The sequence below is a fragment of the Cricetulus griseus genome (genome assembly GCF_003668045.3).
Source record: "Cricetulus griseus strain 17A/GY chromosome 1 unlocalized genomic scaffold, alternate assembly CriGri-PICRH-1.0 chr1_0, whole genome shotgun sequence".
NCBI classification, from domain to species: domain Eukaryota; kingdom Metazoa; phylum Chordata; class Mammalia; order Rodentia; family Cricetidae; genus Cricetulus; species Cricetulus griseus.
In genome coordinates, this window is record NW_023276806.1 from 54,075,015 (window position 1) to 54,097,844 (window position 22,830).

General features: G+C 38.9%; 1 protein-coding gene across 1 annotated transcript in view; it reads left to right on the plus strand.

Annotated features, from left to right (window-relative positions):
• Positions 1 to 22,830, plus strand: part of Sycp1 (synaptonemal complex protein 1) — a 106,612-nt gene that overhangs the window by 39,048 nt on the left and 44,734 nt on the right. Inside the window, exons 16-17 of the mRNA XM_027393520.1 lie at positions 19,976 to 20,080; positions 21,663 to 21,766. Of these exons, the coding sequence (XP_027249321.1) occupies positions 19,976 to 20,080; positions 21,663 to 21,766 (209 nt within the window). The remainder of the gene's footprint in view (positions 1 to 19,975; positions 20,081 to 21,662; positions 21,767 to 22,830) is intronic.

Sequence of the window (22,830 nt, forward strand, 5' to 3'; positions counted from 1 at the left end):
GAATATATCCATTTAATAGCCAATGGGTGGGCTATTCTGTAAATGTATATTAACATTTGATTTATATTATGTTAATTATGAAGTTTTGGTTTTTTTTTGGTCTGGATGATATATTTACTCATGGAATTGGGTATTATAGTCACTTATTACTACTTTATCTTGGCCTGCCTGTCCATTTCTGTACAGTAGATTTTGTTTTATGAAATTGTGTACACCAATGTTTGATGCATATTTATTTCCAATCATTATACCTTCTTGTTGGATTGTCACCATTATTTGTGGTGATGTAGTTCATCTCCTCTGCTTTGGATTGAAGTCTGCTTTTTTCAGATACTAATATAGCTGCCCTGGCTTGTTTTCAGTTTTCTACTTGCTTAATATGTCAACTTGCATTTTTTCACATTTACCTTTTCCAGTTAAGTATGCTTCTTGCAGTGAGCAAACAGTTGGAAATTGTTTTTTAATCCAGTTATTTGGTTCATGTCTTTTTTAAATAAAATGGGTATAAAAAGAAATATGTAGAAGGCATTTTGATAGCAAAACAATAAGTTCTCTACTTGGACCTATGTTACCCTTAGTCAGGGGTTTTTCACCATGTTTTACATACCAGGCATGAAATCCTTCCTTGGAGCAGACCTTGTACCTAATCAGAAAGTGGTCAGTTATCCCTATAATAGTTTGGCAAACTATTGCACATGTAAACACATCTTGGTAGGCAGGTCAGTATTTTAGTATACAGGATTCAGTGCTGGGAGAGACCATTAATCTCTTCTTCACTAGGAACTGTATAACACATTCTGGCACTATATAAATTAGCCAGCAGGGAGAGAATTTCCTGGCAAGTTAAGTTTGATTTTTCTATGTTCTGCATCCAAAGTGAATGTTGTGTTCAGCAATAGGGTTTTACCATTTGGTTATGTTGAACAGTCAAGAGGATTGGTAATAGTCTGTGTTGTTTCATGCACTTCAGAGCCTCCTTGGTCAATAACTCCTAAGGAGGTAGTCCATGCCTGGGACTGAGATTTTCATTTAGTAACCCAAATTAGGAGTATTATTGCTCATAAAAGCAGGATACCTCTGTTCAAATTCCTGTATTTTATATATACTGTATTTAAAAATCAGCATATAAATTAACAGATTTCTATAAAACTTCTTCATACATCTTTACTTTTGGCTTATATACCCCCCAACTTCTCCTTTCCCTAGTCTCCCTATTTCCTGGAGAATTCCCCTGATCTTCTTTTTTGTCACCTGTATTTTTCTATATCTTCTAATTAACATTGGTTTCTTGAGTTGGAAGATTTTAGGCTTCCATATAGCTTTTCATATATTATTTATTTTGGTTAAGCCTTCTGTCCCTCCCTAATTTCCCCATTTCCACTCCCCATTTATGACTTATTTATCCTCTGAGTGTTTATCCTTCTTTTCTGTCTAAAATATTCCTTCCAGTATTATCTATAGAGATGGCTTAATGGTAATAAATTACTTTGTTTTTTATCATGATAAATTTTATTTATCCTTCAACCTTTTAAAGGTACTCATTTTTATGTATATGTGTGAATATTTGCATGCATGTATGTGTACCACATGCATGCTTAGTGCCTGCAGACGCCAGGAGAAGGCATCTGATTCCCTGGAACTGGAGTTACAGATATTTGTGAGCCTCCATGTAGGTGCTATAAAGTATTATATACTGTTTCCACACTGCTTGTGTCCTCTTTGAAATCACTGGTTACTTTTACACGTGGACTTTGGAATTCTTTTTCTGGCATTTTAACCTCTTTAAAATTGGTTGATTGGTTGGTTGGTTGATTGTGTGTGTGTGTGTGTGTGTGTGTGTGTGTGTGTATGTGTGTACCCATGTGTATGTGTTTGATGGCATATGTGTGGAAATCAGAGAACAACTTAAGGAAGTAGGTTCTTTCTTTCTACCATGTGGGTTCCAGGGATCCAACTCAGGCTTGGTGGCAAATGTTATTACCTACTGAACCATCATACCAACCATTCAGTTTCAGCTATTTGGATTTAGTAAAAGATTAGTTATGATCCCTTATAACTGTCATATTGCTATGATTTTTGTAATTATGTTTGTGTATTATGAAGACAGAGTTTCTGTCCCACCTGGTTATAACGAGAGCCTATCCATAGTCTGTAAGGCTAAGATACATTTATTCAGATAAACACCAGCCAAACGCAAGCCAGAGTGTGCCATGGACAGCAAGACAGGCAGGCCAGAGAGAAGGGCCCCCATGTGCCTTGAAGCCCCTTAAAAACCTATCACACGTTATCCTGACCTCACCTTGACCACACCCTGACAGGCGTAGTCAGGCACACCTGTAGCCAGCCATTAGGAGGCTTGGTTATGGTGTCTCCCTACAATTCCCCTTTTAGTCTAAAAGAGGATTAAAACTTAACAGTGTAAAGTATCCAAAATTAACAATCATAAAGGTGAAATACAAGAAGATACAATAATCTGCTATTGCATAACCTAACCATGTCTATTTTAGCTAAGCCCTAACGTCATATGAAAGAGGTGTCCAAACCTGAACACCTCCTTCCAATCCCAACCCTAAACAATAGGAAAGTGGCGTTAACTAGGTGTATATTATCCTTAGTGACAACAATGGGAGGAAGGGAACGTAGCATTCTCCAAGTTACTTCCTGCTGAAATGGGATGACAGTAGCCTCGTGGGGTTCTGTGGGAAGAAAATGTTAGTATAGTGAATGTCTCTAATGGATTATATCCAGTCCATGTTAGATGGGATTTGGTTGATTAAAGATATAGGTTGAAATCCTCAACTTGATTGAAGTCAGTACTTGAAGCTCTGGTCAGAGTATCAGTTGAAATGGAGTAAGTTGTATCCAGTATAGTCTAGGAAGTATGGCCCAATTTCCTTCTAGAGTGTCCAGGGATTGCTGTCAGGCAGGTCTTCATTGGCTGTTTGGGACTCAAACATAAGTGTTAGCAGAGAAATGTTGGCTTGCATATGTATGCATCCTGGAAAAGTCAACTGTGGAAAATAATGATTATGAGACAGTGTACCCCTTGAAGGAAAGAACCAAGAAAGACAAAGACAAAGTCCCCAAATTCTTCTCTCATTCTGTATTACATCAATTGGCTTCTTGATACAATACAGAAACTCTAAAGTTTAGTTAAACAACGTGCTTGGATTTTAGAGGAGGAAAGCCAAATCCAACTCTAAATCCAGCATTGATTTACTTGAATAGGGACTAGAAAAATAAAGAGAAATAGAGTTATTTGAGAGACAGCTTGTAAAGTTTACCGTATGTCACGTTCCTTTTGTTTAATGGTTATAGTTACCTTCTCTTCTTAAGCATCTACCCATGTAGTGTTCTTGGACTTCTGGAGATGAGTTTTCCTGTGAAGATAGAAGCAAAGCTTTCCTTTCCTTTGGGAGGTTTCTATTTAGTGTATGAGATATACCTCAGTAAAATACCTGTCACGGTAGAGCATGAGACTCTTAATCTCAGGGTCGTGGGTTCATGCCCCCCGTTGGGCGCTAGGTATAAGGAGAGCTGATCCGTGGTCCATAAGGTTAAGATATCTTTATTCAGATAAACACCAGCCAAACGCAAGCTAGAGCGTGCCAGGGACAGCAAGGTAGTCAGGCCAGAGAAAAGGGCCCCTATGTGCTTTGCAGCCCCTTAAAATCCTATCACTCATCATCCTGACCTCACCTTGACCATGCTCTAACAGGCATGGTCAGGCACACCTGTAGCCAGCCTTTAGGAGGCGTGGTTACAGTATCTCACTATACCTGGTCCTGCAGCCATTTGGTCCCAAATAAACATGCAGAAACTTACATTAATAAAATGTTGGTGTTCTCTCTCTCTCTCTCTCTCTCTCTCTCTCTCTCTCTCTCTCTCTCTCTCTCTGTCTTTTGAGACAGGGTTTCTCTGTGTAGCTTTGGAACCTGTCCTGGAACTAGGTCTTGTAGATCAGACTGGTCTTGAGTTCACAGAGATCTGCCTGCCTCTGCCTCCCAAGTGCTGGGATTAAAGGCATGCACCACCACTACCTGGTTTAGGCTAGCTCTCTCTTAATTATTAACCCATTTCTATTAATCTATGTATTTCCATGTGGTCTTGGCTTACTGGAAAATGCTCAGGTGTCCTATCTTCCCAGTAACTACATGGCATCTCTTCATTGACTCCTGTTTCCTTCCTCTTCATAGCATTCTCCTAGTCTGGTTGTCCTGTCTATACTTCCTGCCTGGCTAGTGGCCAATCAGCATTTATTCATCAACCAATAAGAGAAACATATATTCACAGCATCCAGAAGGACATCCCCCATCACTGTTATGACTTGCATATTTATTGATATGGATATTTCTTCTGACTTTATTTGGTGATCCTCTTAGTGAGCAGTTTTCTTTTGAGGGCTCAGTACTGTATGGAGAATGGGGAAAACAAATTGCTGTAACAGCTGTAATACTATACCTAACTAGATAAGTAAATCCACTTAAAATTTATTAAAGCCAATCAGTTCCACTAGTGGCTATTGTAGATGGAAGTTTCTGTCCTGCTTGGTCCTGCAGCCATTTAGTCCAAAATAAACACACAGAGGCTAATATTAATTCTAAAATGTTTGGCAAATGGCTCAGGCTTCTTATTGGTTAGCTCTCTCAATTGATAATCCATTTATATTAATCTATGTATCTTCACGTAGTCTTGGCCTACTGGAGAATGCCCAGGCATCCTATCTTCCTGGTAGCTACATAGAGTCTCCCTCATAACTCGCTCTCTGTGTTCCTCTTCCCAGCATTCTCCTTATCTGTTTGTTAGCCCTGCCTATATTTCCTGCCTGGCTACATTCTGCCTGTCCATTGGCTGAAATAGCTTTATTCAATAACCAGTAAGAAAACATACATTCACAACATGCAGAAGAACATCACCCATCAGGCCATAGGATATAAAATTGCAAAAGTGACATAGAATTAGCTATAAAGTTAAAAGGGTAGCAATAAAAATAATAAATAATACATGGAATAAAGGATGGGATCAAAAGAAGGTGAAAAAAAGAGCAAGATTAAAAGAAATGAGAAATGTTAGGAAATGGTGGAGGAAATAAGTATTTTTTTTCTTTTTATTATTTTATTAGTTCTAGTTAGGGAACAAGCTTATTTCAAGTCCCTTCTCCCTCTCCCTCCCCTCACCCGTCTACCCCCCACCCCATCCACCCACCACTCCCCAGGCAGGGTAGGGCCCTCAACTGGGGCTCTGCAAAGTCCACCAAGTCTTCCTATGCTGGTCCTGGGCCCTTCCCCATGTGTCCAGGGCCAGAGTGTAACCCTTCATATGGGATGGGCTCTCAAAGTCCCTTCTTGCACCAGGGAAAGATACTAATCCACCACCAGAGGCTCCCTGGAGTGCAGAGGCCTCCTTATTGACATCCATGTTCAGGGGTTTGGATCAGTCTTGTACGGGCCTCCCGGACAGCATCTGGGGTCGATGTGCTCTCCCTTGTTCAGGTCAGCTGTTCCTGTGGGTTTCTCCAACCTGGTACAGACCCCTTCGTTCTTCATTCTTCCCTCTCTTCAACTAAATTCCCGATTTCGGTTCATTGTATGTCTGTGGATGTCTGTCTCTGTTTCCATCAGCCACTGGATGAAGGCTCTAGGATGGCATAAAGAGAAGTCATCAATCTCATTTTAGGGGGAGGGTTTTTAGGTTATCCTCTCCACCGTTGCCTGGATTGTCAGATCGTGTCATCCTTGTAGGTCTCTGGAGATCTCCCTGGTTCCAGATCCCTTCTCGGGCCTATAGTGGCTCCCTCTGATATCGTATCTCTCATCCTGCTCTCTTTCCTCTATTCTTCCCCCAACTCAATGTTTCTGCCCCTCCATTTCCTCTCCTCTTCTCCTCTTCTCTTGCTCTTATTGTAGCAGCTCCTTCCCCCCCCCACCCTCATGCCCCCAATTAGTTCGGGAGTTCATGCCACTTCCATTCCTGGGGACCATTTATCCCTTAGAGTCCTTCATGTTTCCTAGTTTCTTTGGTGAAGAGCATTATATACTGGTAATCTTTTGCTCTATGTCTAAAATTCATATATCAGTGAGTACATACCATGTTTGTCTTTTTGTGACTGGGTTACCTCACTCAGGATGGTTTCTTCTAGTTCCATCCATTTGCCTGCGAATTTCAAGATTCCATTGCTTTTTTTCTGCTGAGTAGTACTCCATTGTATAGATGTGCCACATTTTCTCAATCCATTCTTCAGTAGAGGGGCATCTAGGTTGCTTCCAGGTTCTGGCTATTACAAACAATGCTGCTATGAACATGGTTGAACATATGTCCTTGTTGTAAGTACATGCCCTATTTGGGTATATACCCAAGAGAGGAATGGCTGGATCTTGAGGTAGACTGATTCCCATTTTTCTGAGCAACCGCCATACTGATTTCCAGAGTGGTCTTACAAGTTCGCACTCCCACCAGCAATGGAGGAGTGTTCCTTTTTCTCCACATCCTCTCCAGCATAGATTGTCATTGGTATTTTTTATTTTAGCCATTCTGACAGGCGTGAGATGGTATCTCAGAGTTGTTTTGAGTTGCATTTCTCTGATGGCCAATGATTTTGAGCACTTTGTTAAGTGTCTTTCAGCCATTTCAGATTCCTCTGTTGAGAATTCCCTATTTAGTTCTGCACCCCACTTTTTAATTTCATTGTTTGGTGTTTTGGTGGCTAGCTTCTTGAGCTCCTTATATATTTTGGAAATCAGTCCTCTGTCAGATGTGGGATCGGTGAAGATCTTTTCCCATTCTGTGGGTGGTCGTTTTATCCTACTGACTGTTTCCTTTGCCTTGCAGAAGCTTCTCAGTTTCAGGAGGTCCCATTTATTAATTGCAGACCTCAGTGTCTGTGCTACTGGCGTAATGTTCAGGAAGTGGTCTCCTGTGCCAATTTGTTCAAGGGTAGTTCCCACTTTCTCTTCTAGAAGATTCAGTGTGGCTGGATTTATGCTGAGATCTTTGATCCATTTGCACTTAAGTTTTGTGCATGGTGACAGGTATGGATCTATCTGCAATTTTCTGCATGTCCGAATCCAATTGTACCAGCACCATTTGTTGAAGATGCTATCTTTTTTCCATTGTATAGATTTAGCACCTTTGTCAAAAATAAGGTATCCATAGGTGCGTGGGTCAATATCAGGGTTTTCAATTTGATTCCATTGGTCTATCAGTCTATTTTTGTGCCAATACCAAGCTGTTTTCAGAACTATGGCTCTATAGTAGAGCTTGAAGTCGGGGATGGTGATGCCTCCAGAAGATCCTTTATTGTAAAGAGTTGTTTTGGCTATCCTGGGTTTTTTATTTTTCCATATAAAGTTGAGTATTATTCTTTCAATGTCTGTGAAAAACTGTGTTGGGATTTTGGTGGGGATTGCATTGAATCTGTGGATTGCTTTTGGCAGGATTGCCATTTTTACTATGTTAATTCTACCTATCCAAGAGCATGGGAGATCTTTCCATTTTCTGGTATCTTCTTTAATTTCTTTCTTTAAAGTCTCAAAGTTCTTATTGTACAGATCTTTCACTTTTTTGGTTAGTGTTACCCCAAGATATTTTATGTTGCTTGTGGATATTGTGAAAGGTGATGTTTCCCTGATTTCTTTCTCATTGGATTTATCATCTGTATATAGTAGGGCTACTGATTTTTTTGAGTTAATTTTGTATCCTGCTACCTTGCTGAAGGTGTTTATCAGCTGTAGGAGTTCCCTGGTAGAGTTTTTCGGGTCACTAATGTAGACTATCATGTCGTCTGCAAATAGTGAAAGTTTTACTTCATCCTTTCCAATTTGTATCCCTTTGATCCCCTTTTCTTGTCTTATTGCTATAGCCAGAACTTCAAGTACAATATTGAAGAGATATGGAGAGAGTGGACAGCCTTGTCTTGTTCCTGATTTTAGAGGAATTTCATTGAGTTTCTCTCCATTTACTTTGATGTTGACTGTCGGCTTGCTGTTTATTGCTTTTATTATGTTGAGGTGTGTTCCTGTTATCCCTGATTTCTCCAAGACCTTTATCATGAAGGGATGTTGGATTTTGTCAAAGGCTTTATCAGCATCTAGTGAGATAATCATGTGGTTTTCCTTTTTCAGTTTGTTTATATAGTGGATTACATTGATGGATTTTTGTATGTTGAACCATCCTTGTATCCCTGGGATGAAGCCTACTTGATCATGGTGGATGATTTTTCTGATATGTTCTTGGATTCGGTTGGCCAATATTTTATTGAGTATTTTAGCATCGATGTTCATGAGGGATATCGGTCTGTAGTTCTCTTTCTTAGTCATATCTTTGTGTGGCTTGGGTATCAAAGTGATTGTAGCCTCGTAGAAAGAGTTTGGCAATATCCCATCTGCTTCTATTGTGCGGAACAGTTTGAGGAGTACTGGAATTAGCTCTTGTTTGAATTTCTGGTAGAATTCTGCAGTGAAGCCATCTGGTCCTGGGCTTTTTTGGTTGGGAGGCCTTTGATTACGGCTTCTATCTCATTAGGGGTTATAGGTCGATTTAAACTGTTTATCTGATCTTGATTTAATTTTGGTAAGTGATATTTATCCAGAAAGCTGTCCATTTCCTTTAGATTTTCCAATTTTGTGGAATACAGGTTTTCAAAGTATGACCTAAAGATTCTCTGGATTTCCTCAGTGTCCGTTGTTATATCTCCCTTTTCATTTCTGATTTTGTTAATTAGCATGCTCTCTCTCTGCCTTTTGGTTAGTTTGGCTAGAGGTTTGTCTATCTTATTGATCTTCTCAAAGAACCAACTCTTTGTTTCATTGATTCTTTGTACTGTTTTCCTAGTTTCTACTTTGTTGATTTCGGCTCTCAGGTTGATTATTTCCTGGTGTCTACTCCTCCTTGGTGTGTTTGCTTCTTTTTGCTCTAAAGCTTTCAGTTGTTCTGTCAATTCTCTAATGTGACTTTCCTCCAGTTTCTTCATGTGAGCACTTAGTGCTATGAACTTCCCTCTTAGCACTGCTTTCAGGGTGTCCCATAAGTTCGGGTATGTTGTGTCTACATTCTCATTAAATTCTAGGAAGTCTTTAATTTCTTTTTTTATTTCTTCCTCAACCCAGGAATGGTGCAATTGGGAGTTATTCATTTTCCACGCAAATGTAGGTTTTCTGCAATTCGTATTGCTGTTGAATTCTAGCTTTAATGCATGGTGGTCTGATAAGATACAGGGGGTTATTTCAATACTTTTGTACCTGTGGAGGTTTGCTTTGCTGCCAACTATGTGGTCAATTTTTGAGAAGGTTCCATGTGGCGCTGAGAAGAAGGTATATTCTTTTGTGTTTGGATGGAATGTTCTATAGATATCTGTTAAACCCAGTTGTGTCATAACTTCTTTCAGATCCTTTGTTTCTTTGTTAAGTTTCTGTCTAGTAGTTCTGTCCAATGGTGTAAGGGGGGTGTTGAAGTCTCCTACTATAAGTGTGTGTGGTTTTATGTGTGGTTTGAGCTTTAGTAATGTTTCTTTTACAAAAGTGGGTGCTTTTGTATTAGGGGCATAGATGTTCAGGATTGAGACTTCATCTTGATGGACTTTTCCTGTGATGAGTATGAAATGCCCTTCTTTATCTCTTTTGATTGCTTTCAGTTTAAAGTCTAATTTGTTAGATATTAGGATTGCTACCCCAGCTTGTTTCTTGAGCCCATTTGATTGGAAAATTTTTTCCCATCCTTTTACTCTGAGGTATCGCCTGTCTTTGAAGTTGAGGTGTGTTTCTTGTAAACAGCAGAAGGATGGATTCTGTCTTCGTATCCATTCTGTTAGCCTATATCTTTTTATGGGTAAGTTAAGACCATTGACATTTAGGGATATTAATGTCCATTGTTCATTGGTTCTTCTTTGTTTTGGATTTATTGTTGGTGGTATCATTGCATGTGGATTTTGCCCTCCTGTTTCTTTTTGTGTTTGGTGAAATTAGATTAACTACTGCCAGTGTTTTTGTGAGTGTAGTTATGTTCGTTGGGTTGGAATTTTCCTTCCAGAGCCTTCTGTAGTGCTGGATTTGTTGATATGTATTGTTTAAATCTGTTTTTGTCATGGAATATCTTGTTTTCTCCATCTATAGTGATTGAAAGTTTTGCTGGGTACAGTGGTCTGGGTTGACATCCATGTTCCCTTAGTGCTTGTAGGGTAGCTATTCAAGACCTTCTGGCTTTCAGAGTTTCCATTGAGAAGTCGGGTGTGATTCTGATTGGTTTGCCTTTATATGTTACTTGGCCTTTTTCCTTTGCTGCTCTTAATATTTTCTCTTTACTCTGTAGATTTGGTGTTTTGATTATTATGTGTCGGGGCGACTTCTTTTTGTGGTCCAGTCTGTTTGGTGTCCTGTAAGCTTCTTGTACTTTCATAGGCATATCCTTCTGTAGGTTGGGGAAGTTTTCTTCTATGATTTTGTTGAATATGTTTTCTGTACCTTTGAGCAGTGTTTCTTCACCTTCTTCTACACCTATTATTCTTAGGTTTGGCCTTTTTACGGTGTCCCATATTTCCTGGATATTTTGTGTTAGGGTTTTGTTGGACTTGAGGTTCTCTTTGGTTGATGAATGTATATCCTCTAGCGAGTCTTCAGTAGCTGAGATTCTCTCTTCCATCTCTTGAATCCTGTTGGATATACTTACATCTTTAGTTCCTGATTGTTTATCCAACCTTTCCATTTCCAACATGGTCTCATTCTGTGTTTTCTTTATTGTGTGTATTTCAGCTTTCATGCTTTGAACTATTTCAAGAGCTTCCTTCACTTGCTTGAATGTTTTTTCTAGGCTTTCTTTAGATTCTTTAAGAGATTTATTTATTTCTTGAATTTTTTGGTTTGTCTTTTCCTCCAATTCGTTTAATTTTTTGTTTGCTTTCTCTTCTATTTCTTTAAGGGATTTTCTTGTTTCCTCTTTAAAGGTCTCTATCAACTTGCTGAGATAATTTTTGAGGTCCATCTCATCTTCATGCTCTGTGTTGGGCTTTTCAGCTCTTGCTGGAGTGGAGTCCCTAGATTCTGGTGGTGTCATATTGGTCTTTCTGTTGTTGGGTGAAATCTTATTCTGTCTTCTCCCCATATCTTCTTTTAGTGGGTGCAGGTGGGTTCTCTCTATCTCCTCTTGTGGCCCAGTGGTGTGTGGGGGCTAGGAATTCAATGTCCACAACTCTAGATGATCTTGACGCTCCTGGTAGTCTCCTCACTAGTTCCTAGTTCCTCGGTTGTTTGGTGGAATGGAAGAATGGGGTGCTAGCAGATTTGGGGCGCAGGGAGCTCCTCCCTGCCTGGGTGCGTCTGGCCCAAGCCCGCAGGCACAGGCGGGGGTGGGGAGATGGGGTGGTCGGGGTGTATGCTGTTCTGGCCTGGGGTCAGGAGCGGGCAGAAACTCACTCACCTAGTTCCAGGTCAGTCGGCGGCGGCGGCGGAATGGAAGAATGGGGAAATAAGTATTAAAATCTAATTGTACAATAAAGAAAAAGTATGGGTAAAACATTTATGAATGTAAGAGGAATAAAAAGTAAAAACAAAGTTTTTTTTTTTTTTTCTTTTGGTTTCGTTGAGACAAAGTTTCTCTGTGTAACAGCCCAGGCTATCCTAGAACTCACTTTGTAGACCAGGCTGGCCTTGAATGCATAGAGATCCATCTGCCTCTGCCTTCAGAGTGCCGGTATTAAAGGCATGTGCCACCACTACCACCTGACCAAAAAAAAAAAAAAAAAGGTTTTAAAGGCATATCTTACATTTTTAAAAGTATGCTTTAAAATATTTATAGTATAATAGAAAGAAAGAAGAAAAGAGAAACATAGTGGACAAAACAACAAACACACAAAAATCCAAACAAAACACCTAACGTCTGTCTGTTAGAGATTAATTTCAAATATCTTCAACTCAAAAAAAAAAAAAAAACTAAAACAAAAGACAAAATAGTCAATTGGATTTACTCCAGGTTTTTAATGCTGGATTCTTCTAGGTAGATTAATTTATCAGTTGATGTTGGAGTCTTTTGAGTTTTCTAATGTTTAGACTGGTCTTGAGTATGGACCCTGCTTAGGGTCATATGTATAGTAGAATTGCCTTCACTTTAAGAATTTTCCTTCTTTATGTATCAGGAATCTGCTGGCCAGACTTAGCTTTGCAGCTGTGGATAGGGTAGTTTCTAAATGTTTTAGAGGACTCTCGACAGTTGTTTGTACACACTGTAGTCTAATAAATGGAGTATCTCCTGAGTGCATTGGTTTCTGAAGTATCTGAAGAGTATCTGAAGCAAATAGATTATTGAGATCTGATTGGTTGGTTTTCAATCCCACACAATATAAACTACCATGAAGGAGGGAGATGGCTGTGGAAATCGAAAGGTTAGATGAAAGAACAGCATCATCCAAAAGGTAAGCCAGATTACCTCAACCAAGTTTCAGAGTTCTTAGTCAAGAGTGATTCACTTAGTAGGTGGGTGGCTCCAAAAGTTCAGCCATTCACTAACTTCAGACTCAAGCCATCAATCTCTGTGTTATCCTCAAGTAATAGGATCCATTTAAAAAATGTATTTATTAATTTTTACCATGGAAGGTTTGGCTACATCCCACTGTGCTCTTCATTGCTTGACCCCCTAGCTCCCATGAACTTCTTAAAATGTCTGAAATTGTATTAGGACTACTGTATGACTATTGTCTCACACCTAAGATCTTTGGGCAGGTGATTGCCTGGCTTTCAGATTGTGATTATGTCTTGTTTTCAGACACCGAGAGTAGCTTTAGTCTCAACCAATAATCTAATTCTCAAGATGGCACCCAGGGACAGCCATCTGAGATAAGAGGAGTGACAAAATGGCCCTTTTCTTCATGGTCATTGTCTTTTTTTTAATTAGAAAGAAGATTATTTTACATGTCAATCCCATGTCCCCCTCCTTCCCCTCCTCCCCTGGCCCCCCAACTAATATCCTACCTATCCCATACCCTTTCTGCTCCCCAGGGAGGGTGAGGCCTTCCATATGGGGTCTTCAGAGTCTGTCATATCCTTTGGGATAGGGCCTAGGCCCACCCCCTTGTGTCTAGGCTCAGGGAGTATCCCTCCATATGGGATGGGCTCCCAAAGTCCATTCCTATGCTAGGGATAAGTACTGATCCACTACAAGGGGCCCCATAGTTTTCTGAGGTCTCCTCACTGACCCCACCCTGTAACGAGAACCGATCCATAGTCTGTATGGTTATGGTATCTTTATTCAGATAAACACCAGCTAAAGGCAAGCCAGAGCATGCCCAGGGCAGCAAGGCAGCAAGGCCAGAGACAAGGGGCCTCCCATGTGCTTGCCACCACTTAAAAGCCCATCACGAGTCATCCTGACTTCACCTTGACCACGCCTGAATAGGCATGGTCATGCACACCTGTAACCAGCCTCTTAACAGGCGTGGGTTACTGTCCCCTACAACACCCACATTCGGGGTCTGGATCAGTTCCATGCTGGTTTCCCAGCTATCAGTCTGGGGATCTAGAGCTCTCCCTTGTTCAGGTCAGCTGTTCCTGTGGGATTCACCAGCCTGGTATGGACCCCTTTGCTCATCAGTCCTCCTTCTCTGAAACTGGATTTCAGTTAAGTTCAAGATTTACTGTGGGTGTCTGCTTCTACTTACATCAGCTGCTGGATGAAGGCATATAAATATAAAAAGATGGCATATAAATCAGTCATCAATCTCATTATCAGGGGAGGGCATTTAAGGTAGCCTCTCCTCTGTTGCTTAGATTGTTAGTTGGTGTCATCTTTGTAGCTCTCCAGACATTTCCCTAGTGCCTGATTTCTCTTTAAACCTATAATGGCTCCCTCTATTATAGTATCTCTTATCTTGCTCTCTTTTGTTCTTCCCCCAACTCAACCTCCCTGCCCCATCATATCCTCCTCACCCTTTTCTCCCCTTCTCATTCTTGTAGTTCCCTCCCTCTGCCCCCATGCTCCCAATTTGCTCAGAAGTTCTTGTCCTTTCCCCTTCTCCAGGGGACCATGCATGTCTCTCTTAGAGTCCTCCTTGTTTCCTAGCTTATCTGGTGGTGTGGATTGTAGGCTGGTAATCCTTTATGTCTAAAATCCACATATGAGTGAGTACATACCATCTTAGTCTTTTTGTGTCTGGGTTATCTCACTCAGAATGGTTTCTTCTAGTTCCATCCATTTGCCTTCGAATTTCAAGATTCCATTGTACCCACCCTCCCCTCGGTAGTACTCCATTGTGTAAATGTACCACATTTTCTCTATCCATTCTTTAGTTGAGGGGCATCTAGGTTGCTTCCAGGTTCTGGCTATTGCAAATAATGCTGCGGTAAACATCGTTGAACAGATGTCCTTGTTGCATGAATGTGCTTCTTTTGGGTATATGCCTAAGAGTGGAATTGCTGGATCTTGTGGTAGACTGATTCCCATTTTCCTGAGGAATCGATTTCCAAAGTGGCTGTATGAGTTGGCACTCCCACCAACAGTGGAGTAGTGTTCCCCTTTCTCCACATCCTTTGCATCATAAACTGTCATTGGTGTTAACTGATTTTAGCCATTCTGACAGGAGTAAGATGGTATCTCAGAGTTGTTTTCATTTGCATTTCCCTGATGGCTAAGGTGGTTGAACACTTACTTATGTATCTTTCAGCCATTTTAGATTCCTCTATTGAGAATTGTCTATTTAGTCTGTACCCCACTTTTTAATTGGGTTATTTGGTGATTTGGAGACTGGCTTCTTGAGTTCTTTGTAAATTTTGGAGATCAGCCCTCTATCAGATGTGGAGTTGGTTAATATCTTTTCCTAATCCGTGGGCTGTCGTTTTGTCTTGTTGACTGTGTCCTTTGCCTTACTTCTCAGTTTCAGGATGTGCCATTTATTAATTGTTGATCTCAGTGTCTGTGCTACTGGTGTAATGTTCAGGAAGCGGTCTCCTGTACCATTTCTTTCAAGGGTATTTCCTACTTTCTCTTCTAATAAGTTCAGTGTGGCTGGATTTATGTTGAGGTCTTTGATCCATTTGGACTTATGTTTTGTGCATGGCGATAGACATGGATCTATTTGCAGTCTTCTACATGCCATATCCAGTTATGCCAGCACCATTTGTTGAAGATGTTTTCTTTATTCCATCGTATAGCATTAGCTTCTTTGTCAAAAAATCAGGTGTTCGTAGGTGTGTGGGTTAATATCAGGATTTTCAACTTGCTTTGGTCTACCTGTCTTATTTTTGTGCCAATACCAAGCTGTTTTCAGGACTATAGCTCTATAATAGAGCAGGAAATCAGGGATGGTGATGCCTCTGGAAGTTCTTTTATTGTGTAGGGTTGTTTTGGCTATCCTGGGTCTTTTGTTTTTCCATATGAAATTGAGAATTGTTCTTTCAAGGTCTGTGAAGAATTGTTCTGGGATTTTGATGGGGATTGCATTGAATCTGTAGATTGCTTTTGGCAAGATTGCCATTTTTACTATGTTGATCCTACTTATCCAAGAACATGGAAGATCCTTCCATTTTCTAGTATCTTCTTTAATTTCTTTTTTTAGAGACTCGAAATTCTTATGGTACAGGTCTTTCACTTTTTTGGTTAGTGTTACCCCAAAGTATTTTATGTTGTTTGTGGCAATTGTAAAGGGTGATGTTTCTCTGATTTCTTTCTCCACGAATTTATCATCTGTATATAGTAGGGCTACAGATTTTTTTGAGTTAATCTTGTATCCTGCCACTTTGCTGAAGGTGTTTATCAGCTGTAGGAGTTCCCTGGTAGAGTTTTTCGGGTCGCTTATGTAGACTATCATATCATCTGCAAACAATGAAAGCTTGACTTCTTCCTTTCCAATTTGTATCCCCTTGATCTCCTTTGGTTGTCCTATTACTCTAGCTAGAACTTCAAGGACAATATTGAAGAGATATGGAGGGAGTGGACAGCCTTGTCTTGTTGCTGATTTTAGAGGAATAGCTTTGAGTTTTTCTCCATTTACTTTGATGTTGGCTGCTGGTTGTACTATATATTGTTTTTATTATGTTCAGGTATGTTCCTGTTATCCCTGATCTCTCCAGGACCTTTATTATGAAGGGGTACTGGATTTTGTCAAAGGCTTTTTCAGCATCTCGTGAGATGATCATGTGATTTTTCTTCTTCAGTTGGTGTATATGGTGGATTACATTGATAGATTTTCGAATGTTGGACCAACCCTGCATCTGGGGATGAAGCCTGATTGATCATGGTGGATGATGTTTCTGATATGTTCTTGGATTCAGTTTGCCAGTATTTTATTGAGTATTTTTTCATCAATGTTCATGAGGGTTATTGGTCGGTAGTTCTCTTTCTTAGTTGTGTCTTTGTGTGGCTTGGGTACCAAGATAATTGTAGCCTTGTAAAAAGAGTTTGGCAATGAACCTTCTGCTTCTATGGTGTAGAACAATTTGAGGGAGTATTGGTATTAGCTCTTCTTTCAATTTCTGGTAGAATTCTGCACTGAAGCCATCTAGCCCTGGGCTTTTTTTGGTTGGGAGACTTTTATTGACTGCTTCTATAGGTTATAGGTCAGTTTAAGTTATCTTTTCTTGATTCAGTTTTGGTAAGTGATATCTGTCCATAAAATTGTCCATTTCCTTTAAATTTTTAAATTTTGTGGAGTACAGGTTTTCAAATATGACCTGAAGATTCTCTGATTTCCTCAGTGTCCGTTTTTGTGTCCTCCTTTTCATTTCTGATTTTATTAATTTGCATGTTCTGTCTCTGCCTTTTGGTTAGTTTGGATAAAGGTTTGTCTATCTTGTTGATTTTGAAGAACCAACTCTTTGTTACATTGATTCTTTGAATTGTTTTCTTTGTTTTGATTTTATTGATTTCTGCCCTCAGTTTGATTATTTCCTGGCATCTACTCCTCCGGGGTGAATTTCCTTCCGTTTGTTCTAGAGCTTTCAGCTGTGATGTCAACTCTCTGGTGTGACTATTCTCTAGTTTCTTCATGTGAGCATTTAGAGCTATGAACTTTCCTCTTAGTACTGCTTTCAAAGTGTCCCATAAGTTTGGGTATGGTGTGTCTTTATTTTCATTGAATTCTAGGAAGTCTTTAATTTCTTTATTTCTTCATTTACCCAGGAATGGTGCAATTGTGCATTGTTCAATTTCAATGAGTTGTTAGGTTTTCTGCAATTTGTGTTGTTTTTGAATTTAACTTTAAAGCATGGTGGTCTGATAAGACACAGGGTGTAATTCCAATTTTTTTGTACCTCTTGAGGTTTGCTATCTTGCCGAGTATGTGGTCGACTTTAGAGAAGGTTCCATGTGATGCTGAAATGAAGGTATATTCTTTTGTATTTGGATGGAATGTTCTATAGACGTCTATTAATTCCAAATGGGTCATAACTTCTGTTAGTTCCTTTGTCTCTTTGTTAAGTTTCTATCTGGTGGTCCTGTCCAGTGGTGAGAGTGGGGTGTTGAAGTCTCCCATTATAACCGTGTGAGGTCTTATTTGTGATCTGAGTTTTAATAATGTTTCTTTTACGAAAGTTCGTGCCTTTGTATTTGGGGCATAGATGTTTAGAATTGAGACTTCTTCCTGATGGAGTTTTCCTGTGATGAGTATGAAATGATCTTCTTCATCTCTTTTGATTTTAGTTTGAAGTCTAATTTGTTAGATACTAAGATTGCTATCCCCGCTTGTTTCTTGGGTCCATTTGATTGGAATATCTTACCCCAACCCTATACTCTGAGGTAATGTCTGTCTTTGAATTTGAGGTGTGTTTTTTGTATGCAGCAGAAGGATGGATTCTGTCTTCCTATCTACTCTGTTAGTCTGTGACTTTTTGTAGGCGAGTTAAGACCATTAATATTGAGGGAAATTAAGGACCATTGAGTGCTTATTCTTGTTTGTTTTTTATTTGTTGTTGGTAGTGTTATTGTATGTGGATTTACCCTGCTTTTTCTTTTGGGTTTTGGTAAAGTGGGATTATCTATTGCCTATGTGTTTGTGAGTTTAGTTAATTTGTTTAGGTTGGAGTTTTCCTTCCAGTACTTTCTGTAGGGCTAGATTAGTGGTTACATATTGTTTAAATGTGGTTTTATATTTTACTTGGCCTTTTTCCTTTTCTGCTCTTAATATTCTTTCTTTATTCTGTATGTTGGTGTTTTAATTAATATGTGATGAGGGGACTTTCTTTTATGGTCCACTCTGGTGTTATGTAGGCTTCTTGTACTTTCATTGGCATGTCTTTCTTTAGGTTGGGAAAGTTTTCTTCTAGGATGTTATTGAATATGTTTTCTGCACCTTTGAGTTGGGTTTCTTCACCTTCTTCTATACCTATTATCCTTAGGTTTAGTCTTTTCACGGTGTCCAGTATTTCCTGGATATTTTGTGTTAAGGATTTGTTGGACTTAATATTTCCTTTGCTTGATGAATTTATTTTATTTCCTCTAGTTTATCTTCAGCGTCTGAGATTCTTTCTTTCATCTCTTGTATTCTGTTGGTTATGCTTGCATCTATGGTTCCTAATTGTTTACTCAGCTTTTCCACTTCCAGCATTCTCTCAGTTTGTGTTTTCTTTCTTGTCTCTATTTCAGTTTTCAGGTCTTGAACTGTTTCCTTCAGCTGTTTAATTGTATTTCCTTGGCTTTCCTTGATTTCTTGCATCTTTTGGTTTGTCTTTTCTTCCATTTCTCTGAAGGATTTTCTCATTTCCTCCCTTAGGGTCTCTATCATCTGCATGAAATTGTTTTTAGGGTTGCGCTCTTCTGCGTCATTTGTATTGGGATGTTCAGGTCTTGCTGGTGTAGAGTCCCTAGATGCTGGTGGTGTCATATTGGTTTTCCTGTTGTTGGATGTATCCTTACATTGTCTTCTTCCCATCTCTTCTTCCAGTGGGTGCAGGTGGTTTCTCTTCCTTTCCTGGTGTGTATGGGTCCAAGGTTCTCTTCTGGTGGGTGCAAGAGGGTCTGATACTCTGATGGGTTTCAGGGTGTTTGCAGGCGGCTCTAAGGCACTTGCTCTCCAGGTGGGTGGGAGTGGGACTAGCACAGAGATGTCAGCAGATTCTGGGTTATTTGGTCCTCAGGGGCTGAGGACCATCTGCCTGCAGATCCCAGGATGGGAGTTCCCAGAGTGGGCAGGTGGAAGTTGGGCCCAAGGCAGGGGCTGAAGCAGCTCACCTCTGCCCTCAGTGGGGGCAGGAGTAGCCCATTGATCTCAGCAGACTCAGGGTTGCTTGGTTCTCAGGGGCTGAGTCGATCTGCCTGCAGACCCCGAGACAGGAGTTCCCAGAGTGGGCCATAGTCACTGTCTTATCAGATTTAAAACTGGATTCATTTCTTAACAAGCATGTGGACTTCCTCTGTGTGAAAGACTGGCATTTTCTTTTCTCTAGGGCCATCTGACTTACCTTATGGATAAAGCTTTTGTTTCTCCTTTCAGTGCTGGAGACTCAGCTGGAGCGCAGTGCATTGCCCATTTCTGTTTGCTGCTTAGCCTTTCTGTTTCCTTGTGGTTTTCATCTATCCTGTCACCTCCATTGTGATTTCCCTTGCTCTCCCAATTATCCCCTTCTTGGAACAGAGCCTGATTTTTGTTAGCCCCACCTTTCTCATTTACCTTGTCCCATCAAGGTAATTTCTAACTCACTTATCATAAAAAAATCTCAGTTTTTAAATAAACAATTTATTCTTTATTTTAGGGCTCTGTCCATTAAATGGTTTTTTTTTTTTTTTTTTTTTTTGAAACAGTGTTTCTTTGTGTAACAGGCCTTGCATTCCTGGATCTCGCTTTGTACACCAGCCTGGCGGAAATGGAAATCCTCCTGCCTCTTCCTCCCTAGTGCTGGAATCAAAGGTTTTCTCTGTTCAAGCAGCTTGGTTTTCTCCGTTTAAGCATTTTTAGCCAAGGAAATACACCGTAGTTCTTTCTTTTACTCTTTGGGAAGTTTAATTATTTTCTATATGTATGTAGTTTGACAGTTATGCTTTTTTTTTCTCTACTGTTTTTAAACAGGTAGAAGACCAAAAACTTTTAGATGAAAAGAAACAAGTTGAGAAGCTTGCTGAAGAATTACAAGGGAAAGAACAAGAACTAACTCTCCTTTTGCAAACCAGAGAGGTTTGTTAAGGATATGTTTGTTTCCAATGTTTTGTTAAGAGAATATAGATTTATAAAATAGATTATGGTGTAGTAATTGTTTTCTGAAGGATTTCTTCACAAAATTCTTCTTAAAAGTACGTGTTTCTGTTATATTTAACATGTTAATTATTGATTTATAATAGGGAACCTTCATATTATAATGTGGGAGAGAAAGGTCAACATACAAAAAATCTAGCTTATGCATGCTATGGTTTATAATAATTTTGTTTCTTGATGTTTTCAGTATTTCTTGATACATTTAAATTTAGCCCTAATTAAGCTGGATTCTTTTTTAAAAAATACTTGTTTATTTTATGTGTATGGGTGCTTTGTTTTCATCCATACCAGAAGAGGGTGCTAGCTCTCATTACAATTAGTTGTGAGCCACCATGTGGTTGCTGGAAATTGAACTCAAGACCTCTGGAAGAGTAGCCAGTCAGTTCTCTTAACCACTGAGCCATTTCTCCAGCCCCCCTTAAGCTGGATTCTTATGATACTCTTTATAATGCTTATATTTAAACTTATCTTTAAATTTTTAAAGTGTATTTGTAGACCTGTAAAAGAATTGGAACTTCTTTTGATAATATTAAGAACATCTTAGTCTATAAGACATTTCCTGACTTCACTAATATATTTTTTCCTTACTAATATAAAATTTTAGGCCAGGTATAGTGGCATACTCCTTTATTCCTATTACTCCATAGGCAGAGACAGGCAGATCTCTGTGAGTTTGAGGCTAGCCTGATTTCAGTAGAGGATTCCAGGCTAGCCAGGGCTATATGGAGAGAGTCTGTACAGGAAAACAGAAAAATTAACAATAAATAAAACTAATATAAATTTTTAATTGGAGTTAATTACTTGGTAGATTAAGATGTTTAAAAATTATGTATAAGAATAATTTTTAGGATATCATAATAGAATTTACTTGTATTGAATTTGTCATTGCTAATTTAAAAAATTATATTTATAATGACTATCACATTATCTACTTAAAATATATGTCTGGACATGGTGTTTGTTATTTATCTATAACCCTGGTACTTTGGAAGAAGAGGTAGGAGAATCAAGAATTCACGGTCTTCAGGTAATGGTTGTACACAAATTTAATCCCAGCACTTTGGAGGCAGAGGCAGGTGGAACTCTCTGAGTTTGAGGCAGCCTGGTCTACAAAGTGAGTTCTAGGACAGCCAGGGCTACACACACAGAGAGAAACCCTGTCTTAAAACAAAACAAATAGGTTCAAGGCCAGCCTCATTTATATAGTGAGTTTGAGACCAGCCTGTGCTTAATGAGACTCTAGCTCAAAAATATTTTTTAAATATCCTGCCAGATTTTCTCCAAATGTATCGCTTGATTACTTGGAGCAACAAGGTCTTACTCTGTAGCTCTGGCTTTCCTGGAACTCACTATGTGGATTAGGCTGGCTTTGAACTTACAGAGATCTGTCTGCCTCTGCCTCCTAAGTGCTGGGATTGTATCACCATGCCCAGCCTAATTATATCTTTTACATAAAAAAATAACAAATGGTAGATAACTTGTCATAAATACATTTATCTTGCAGAAAGACATCCATGATTTAGAAGAACAATTAACTGTCACTAAAATAAGTGATCAGCATTATTCAAAGCAGGTTGAAGAACTGAAAACTAAACTTGAAGAAGAGAAGTACGTTTTTCACATAACTATGTATAGTTTAATTTCTAAGTTCTATAATAAAATAGTTTATTATTTGTATCAATGGATTGGAAATTTAGTTTTATTCCTAAATAAAGATAAAAATGAAAGCCAGACATGAGAGTGCACAAACGAAAAAGAAAATTATGAATTTAAGGATTGGGCTTTGTAGTAAGATGTTTTTAAAAAAAGATTTTATTTATTTATTATGTATACAACATTCTGCTTTCATGTATATCTGCACACCAGAAGAGGGCACCAGATCTCATAATGGATGGTTGTGAGCCACCATGTGGTTGCTGGGAATTGAACTCAGGACCTCTGGAAGAATAGGCAGTGCTCTTAACCTCTGAGCCATCTCTCTAGCCCTGTAGTAAGATCTTGTGTCAGAAAAGAAATGATTTTACATATCTCATTGCTGAAGAAAGTTTTTATCATTTATAAAAGAATAAATAACAGTTAAATCACTTCATATTAGTATGTAGTAATCTCTTGGTGTTTATGAGCATTGGTTCCAAAAACCCAAAAGATACACAAATCTGTAGTCAAGTCCTATATGCAAACAGCACAGTATTTGCATATAAACTATACATAGTCTCTTGCAAGAGAAGTTTTAAACTACCTCTATTCTTCTTAAAGTACTGAATATAATGTAAATGCTATTCACATGTTTGTTTTACTGTATTTGGGAAATAATAGCAAGGAAGAAGTTTATCTGCTTAGTTCAGACATATTTTCCTGAGTAGTCTCAAACTCTAGTTGGATAAGTTCATGAAAATGAAATTTCTAGATATAGAAGGTCTAACATTAATTTTGTGGAGGGATTTAGTTTCCCATAAAAAATTATTTGTGGTTCTGCTTTTTTAGTTTGATAAATTATTTTATAAGTTTGTGTTGATAAAATTCAATATATAAATTTATTTCTAATAATACCTAAATAAAATTTAGTTTGATAATAATTGTCACCAAGAAAGAAGTAAATTCAAGTTCCTGTTGGTGGTAAACACTATTTTTCCCATTTGATTGCTTCTCAGATATAGATAAAAGTGGTAAAT